This window comes from Elaeis guineensis, chromosome 15 (assembly GCF_000442705.2).
Source record: "Elaeis guineensis isolate ETL-2024a chromosome 15, EG11, whole genome shotgun sequence".
Lineage (NCBI taxonomy): Eukaryota > Viridiplantae > Streptophyta > Magnoliopsida > Arecales > Arecaceae > Elaeis > Elaeis guineensis.
Genome location: NC_026007.2, coordinates 70747273 through 70754454, shown reverse-complemented (window position 1 = coordinate 70754454; position 7182 = coordinate 70747273). Strand labels below are relative to the sequence as shown.

Here is a 7182-nt window from a genome sequence, read left to right as displayed (position 1 = left end):
TCATTTCTATGCACACCACCTTAAGAAGCGGTGATTCGGACAAAACAGCGAGCTTCCGGACCGTCCGGTCGAGGACCTCGTCCTCAAATCTCATTTCCTCCCAGTCCACTTTTCCTTTAAAAAAAAAAAACGCCGGTCCCCATTCACACCTAATCCGCGCTCCTTTCCTTCCACGTGATTTCGTCCATGCCGACGGCCACAACGACTAAACAATATTTATTATTTTGAAATTAATATACAATATTATTTCCTTGTATTTTTAAATAAGATATATTATTTTATTCTTGTTTGATGTGACTTTGATGGACTTCGTCCACGCAACGCACCTCGTGCTTCCCCTTCCTTTGATTTAATTAAATGATGGTTTTTTAGTAATTAAAATAAAGTAATTGTTTTCTCGCCTCCCTTGCACGCCTCGCGAATCACGTGTTTAAAATGCCCAGCCACAACCAAAATAAAAGCCGAGGTGGGCGCGTCCCAAGACAAAAGGAAGTCGGAGAGACGAATCGAATCGAATACAGGGACGAATCGGAGAGAGCTTCGATCGGATTTGGAGGAGGAGGAGGAGAAGGAAAAGGAGGAGAAGGGGATTTGTTTGTTATTGGGATCACCGGCGAGGGAGATGGCGGAGATGGGACGGAATCCTTGGGAGAGATCGGGGGCGAAGTCGAACTTTGCGGTTGCTTGCAGTCTTCTCAGCCAGTACGTCAAGGAGAAGGGGAGAATCGCCGATCTCGGTCTCGGCATGGCTCCTCGCCCTCAAGAAACCGCCATTGGTTAGATTTTTTTTCTTTATCTTTTGCTGGGATTTTTTCTGTGAAACTAGGATGGATTTTTTTTTGCTTTTGATATCCGTTTTTTTTTTCCATTTATTTTTCCGATTTTTTTTTTTTTTGGTATGCTCGTTGGATTCTGAAGAACGTCTTAGAACTATTTGTTGAGATCATGAATTCTTGTACCTGTCGTAATTTGAAATATTTGTATGGCTTTGTTTGGCTTTTTCCTGTCTTACTTTTTATCATCCTATCTTTTTTTTCCCCTTAACTTTTGTCGAAATTTTATGTTTTTTTCTTGTGTTCTCTCTCGTTTCATTTTTCTCCTCCGGAATGATGAATCTCATGTCCACCGATTTCTTTTTTAAAAAAAAAAAAATCTAATTTCATGAGATGGATTCGAAAATTCTTTTTATTTTTTAGTTTTTTAAGTCCTTGTCTTCTCCCTTAAAAAAAAAAAAAATCTCACCGTACAGTGATCTAGACCGTCGGCTCTGATGAAACCGCGGTGTCCTGATGCTAATGATTTTTTTGTTTTTTTTTGTTATTTTTCTTTGCAGGCAAAGCCGAGCCGTTTCGCCCGCCGACCACGATAAGCTTCTTGCCGGGCGCGGACATTTCGGGAGATGGCGAGGGGGAAATGACGGGCAACAACGACGTTTCCCCGGGAAACCAGCGCGCCGGGTTCGGCGACGTGGCCCGCAAGGCACCGGTTGTCAGGTTTGAACTCTGAACCCATGTGACTTTTAAGTCGTTATCCAACGAATCTCTTCAATATTACGAAAATGCCCAAATACATAAAACCTTTTGTACAATAAATTCCTTGGCAATGTTATATTTACATCCGAAGGTATTACTATAACCTGTAGCAAGAGAGAAATGTCAACTGTCTAAATTTGGAGATGCACGGTTCAAAACTTTAGCAAAGTTATGGGGAAATTTTATTGCAATTTGGGAGATGTAGAGTTGATCGATTTGAGTTCAGAAAATGTTAAATTTTGGATAGATCCTTTCCGAAGCCAACTAAAAATGAACATAGTTTAGGCCTGAGATTTGCCTCTGATCAATTCTACTTGGGTGTGCGAATTCTTATGATTAAATGCATCAATAGCTTCAGTAAAGCTCACAATTGAATGCAGAATAATATAATGAAAAAAAATGGTAAACAACCAAAACAATATTGATCTGAGGAGCTCAGTTCTCGGTATCTCTATACCCATCTTTGCAATCAATTTTAATGGTGAGGGGGCCAAAAGAAAAAAAAAAATCAAACCAAACCATAATATGATGATATCTTCTTTACGGATTTTGATGTCAAATTTGGAAGAAGTCTGATAATCCTAATGGATGTTCTGCAGGGAGCCAGAAAAAGCTCAGCTGACCATCTTTTACGGTGGGAAAGTGTTGGTTTTCGACAATTTTCCAGCCGAGAAGGCCAAGGATCTCTTGCAGATGGCGGGCAAGGGGAGCACCAATGCCCAAAGCTTCGGGTATGTGCCCTCTATCACTAAAGCCACCGCAGCATTGGCCCAATCAAATGGTCTCTGCAAGGAAAATCCTATGTCAGTAGTGGCTCAAGGCCATGCTCAAAAGCCAGCCCAACCTTATGCTTCTGGTAAGAAACCTCTCTTTGTAACAAGATGCTTGTCTATAATATAGTTTAGCTAATAAGCTCAGCATGGAACAAAAGGATGCTAATATTTGTGCTATTTGAATGACAGATCTCCCCATAGCAAGAAGGGCATCCCTCCATCGATTCCTTGAGAAAAGAAAAGATCGGTAGGTAATTCTTGCCCCATAATTTGCTGCATAGAAAATATTGTAGGATGATTCTTTGCCAAATTCAGTATCATTTATACAAACTTTTTATAATTTCTCAGGATCAATGCTAAGGCACCATATCAAGTAAATGGCTCTTCAGAAATGGTTGCTACTGTCAAGCAGGAGGATAGCCAGTCATGGCTTGGTTTGGGACCGCAGATCTCACTGCCCAGCCTAAGCTTTAGCTCGGAGTGCAGCAGATAAGATCTGGAGATCCATGATCATGTATTGAATTATTGAGAATGATATTGGCAGGTGAAACTGCCGACTATATATAGGTCTAACATTCATCTTATGGAGGGCATTAGGGTTTTGTTCTGCATTTTTCTCTCCACTATGTAAGAAATCCTGTTGCTGTCACTGATGTGTTAAGAGTTGAGAATTCTTCTTAATGTTAACAAATGGTAGCTCATGGCTGCAAAATAGAATGCAAGAAAGAAAAGAAAAGCTTATCCATGTAATTATTCATCTTTTAATTGGAATGACTTGTTTTGATCTTTATATTTTGCATGATTGTTATGTATATTTTCATCAACAGTAAGACATTATTATGTAATTTCTTGAGAAAAAAGATTGTTGCCATTCCTTGGACTATTTTTCAGATTGATGGAGGTGGAAAGAAGGTGCCATGTTACAAGCAAAGAACTGTAGGTATACGTACCTTCGATTCCCATCTTAGGTGACGATATCATATTAAGATATTCTAGCATTTGATCCCAATTTCTACAGAATACTGCAACAACTAATTGGTCTACAAGTAAATTCCAGTGGAATACGGAACATATTAAAAATTCTATTCTAAGTGTCCAACTCAATGGAGAAACTCCACTTTTCAATTCACAAATTATTTGTACCAAAAGAATCCACAAATTAAAAATTAAAACCAGTTGCAAATGAAGCTCTAGAGTATTTTGGTCATAGAGGGCAGTTGGGGGGCATTGCCTTGAATATAAAAAGTTGACGTCAACGTATATTGTATTTTAACTCCACATAATCGATGACTGTAATAAATGTCTTCAGTTGGCCTAGCCAAACATAGCACTGCGTACCAAATATTTCTCTTCATCTAATCTTTCTCAATAAAATTAACCACTTGTAATAATCTAGTTTAACCTGCCATGCCACGCCATGCTCTTATTCTCATGATCCCACGTTTCACAGTAGCTTGACGCCGTCTCTATGGACCTAACACAATTGACTGCATGCTAATCGCCAGTTTAATAATGCTCCAATGGGAGGTCTCTAGGAAGTTAACAGGCACGAAATAAGACAGGTGTTTGAATGAGTCCTCAAAAGGCCCCAAGACTAGTCAATAGACATGCCTTCAAATGGACGCAAGAGAGACATTTGTTATGACTTTTGAGGAAAGAGTTAGGCATGCTCCTTTGAAGGAGTGAATCAAGGAAAAGCTAACAATGGTTGGTGGGAAGATATCATCGATCTAATTTAAGTAGAAAGTAACAAAAGGAAAACGAAGGCGGCCTTCTCACGGTTGTTCATATCCACCATAGGCCAGGGCACCAGCATTTTTTATTCATTAGAAATTTGATTTTAATTTTTAATTAGGATCCATCACGGAAACCTTTCATAATTTCTCCCATAAGTTTTAAACAATGTGGACAAATGTCATCTTTTTCTCCTTTTCTTTTGGTAACATCCTTGGGCCCAGATCAATCCAGAATTGACTGCCAATGTAAAATGGTACTGATTGCTGTTTATCTCTAACTTAAAAGTGTGCATTATATTAGGAATGTACATTACCTATATCAGGAATATATAAAATATTAAGAATGTACATTATCTAGAATATTTTTTACAATGGCATGTTACAGAATATTAGGAATGTCCATTGTCTAGAATATTTTATAATTACTATGGTATGTTTTTGAATTGGGAGGATCACGTGATTGATACCGTGATCTCTCCAATTTTCTGCCTGTTTCTTTCTTCTTCATCTCTATATATGGATGTACATATCATAGTGAAATATATTGAAGAGATCTTCTCCATTTTTTTTATGTTTCTCCTTCTTTTTCTGCATCTCTCGGGTTTTTCTTTTACATGGTATCAGAGCCAAGGTCGCCATTGATCCAAGTCTTTTCCTCGATTAAGTGCTTACAGCAGGTTGTTGCTGAAGCGTCCTCTTGCACGTAGCTGGAGGCAAATAGTTGCTACATCTTGTCCTCATCAACATATCCGATCAAATCGATCAGAGCACCACAATCGAATCTATGGTGGATGGTTCGTCATTGACCTTAAATGCTGCACATGATCCGGCATCTCCCTATTTCATCTCACCTTCGGAGAATCCTGAGAATGCCCTTGTGACATCTCTACTCAAGGGACTGAACTATCCTGTATGGCGAAGGGCCATTATCACTGCTCTTTGAGCCAAACGAAAAATTCGGTTCGTTGATGGGACACTTGCACGACCTATAGATGGATCGCGGGATCATTTTCTCTGGGATACGTGCAATTCAATGGTGATGTCATGGATCTACAACTCTGTTGTACCAGAAATCTATGACAGCATCTCTTTTTTTGAAAATGCTCGAGATATTTGGATCGATCTTGAGGAAAGATACTCTCAAGGCAATGCTCCTCGCATTCATGAGTTAAAAATCCAAATCTGGAGTTTCAGGCAAGGCAATGATATGACTATTGTCACTTATTATGCCCATCTTCGTGGCTTGTGGGAGGAACTTACGGCTTATTCCAAGGTGCCGACTTGTTCGTGTGGAGCCACTAGAGAGATCCAAGTTGAGAAAGAAGAAGAGAGACTACATCAGTTTTTTTTTGGTCTCAAGGACTCTACGACACGTTGCAAGATCAGCTGCTGTCCATGGAGCCATTACCAACAGTTAATAAGGCATATGCCTTATTGATTCGAGGTGAAAAGCAGAAGGAAGTCGTCGCTGTTCGAACTTCTCAACCCGAAGCTGCGGCTCTCACTGTTAAGCCCATGACAGAAAGGGCGAATAAAGAGATCGACTCCAAGGAAAGGAATAAAAAATATTTCGATGCGACCACTGCAAGAAGACAGGACATACCCGTGATAGATACTTCGAGCTAATCGGATATCCACCTGGATGGCAATCCAAAGATCGAGTTAAGGATAGAGGCAATGGAGCCGAGATCGGTAGTCAGCACCAAGGAGGGGTGTCGTGAATGCTACTACACCATTGAATACAGACAAAATCTCTCCAATACCGAATCTTTCTCCTACACAATATCAGCAACTTATTTCCCTTCTTGGACAAGATAAGACTCAAAGTGCCGTAAATTTTGTTGGTAAGGCCTCTTTTGATTCTTTTCATCATTCTTGGATCCTTGATAGTGGTACTTTCAAACACTTAACCTTTTGTAAGTCTTTTCTTCATAATATTGAACCTCTTGACAATGCACTCCCAGTTACTTTACCTAATGGAGTCAATATGCCTGTACATTCATATGGTATGTTACTTTGACTAATGATATTACCTTATACCGTACTTTATATGCTCCTAATTTTACTTGCAATCTTGTTTCAGTAAGTAAACTTGCTCGAGAACTTAATTATGCTGTTCTCTTCTTTCCCACATTTTGTGCTCTACAGGACCTTGCCACGAGGAAGCTGATTGGATTGGGTGAACTCCGGGATGGTCTTTACTACTTCAAAGACTTGGCAATACGTCCTGCACGAACAAATAAAGTCAATGTTTTGATTAATCTCTGGCATGCTCGGTTAGGACATTGCTCTTACAAGTGTTTGAAACTTGTTCCTTTTCTTTCAAATACTTCTTTTGATTCCATAAATAATTATTGTGACATTTGCTATCGTGCAAAACAGACAAGAAAGCCTTTTTCCTTGAGCATTAATAAATCTGCTTCACCATTTAATTTAGTTCATATTGATATATGGGGACCATATCGCACCCCATCACACACGGGAGCTCATTTCTTTCTCACTATTGTTGATGATTACACAAGGGCTACTTGGGTTTATCTATTACAAAGAAAATCCGAGGCATACCAATGCTTTGTTAATTTTCATGCTATGGTCAAAAATCATTTTGATGCCAACATTAAACACATACGTAGTGATAACGCTCAAGAGTTTGTAACCGGACTATTGAAATCACATCTTCTAGAATATGGGATTATATCACAAACTTCTTGTGTTGGGACACCAGAACAAAATGGGGTGGTTGAGCGTAAACATCGACATCTATTAAATGTTGTCCGTGCTCTAAGATTTCAAGCCAACTTGTCTGTGTTATTTTGGAGAGAATGTTTTTGACTGCCGCCTATTTAATTAACTTGACACCTATACCAAAATTGAATGGTAAGAGTCCCTACGAACTCTTATTTCATAAACCACCCACCTATGATCATCTGAAGTTTTTGGTAGCCTTTGTTATGTGTATGAGACGTCCAGTGATAAATTTCAACCTCGTTCTCGTGCTTGTGTGTTCGTTGGATATCCTCTTGGTCAAAAGAGCTATCGTGTACATAATTTTGAAACTCATGAAATATTTACTTCACGTGATGTTATTTTTCATGAGAAGATGTTTCCTTATTCTCAAACATTACCTTCCTTTTCTATTAT

General features: G+C 39.1%; 1 protein-coding gene across 1 annotated transcript; it reads left to right on the top strand.

Moving 5' to 3' along the window:
* Positions 1-475: 475 nt before the first annotated feature.
* On the top strand, positions 476-3095 carry LOC105058608 (protein TIFY 10a). The gene is made up of 5 exons (XM_010941583.4): positions 476-776; positions 1334-1493; positions 2132-2388; positions 2495-2552; positions 2654-3095. Exons 1-5 carry the CDS (start codon positions 623-625, stop codon positions 2796-2798), a joined length of 774 nt encoding a protein of 257 aa, XP_010939885.3. The 5' UTR covers positions 476-622; the 3' UTR covers positions 2799-3095.
* The last annotated feature ends 4087 nt before the right edge of the window (positions 3096-7182 follow it).

Coding starts and splice junctions, on each gene's coding strand:
- LOC105058608 (XM_010941583.4), top strand. CDS start 623: ATGGCGGAGATGGGACGGAATCCTTGGGAGAGATCGGGGGCGAAGTCG. Junction 777..1,333: donor CCCTCAAGAAACCGCCATTG/GTTAGATTTTTT, acceptor TTTTCTTTGCAG/GCAAAGCCGAGCCGTTTCGC. Junction 2,553..2,653: donor CTTGAGAAAAGAAAAGATCG/GTAGGTAATTCT, acceptor ATAATTTCTCAG/GATCAATGCTAAGGCACCAT.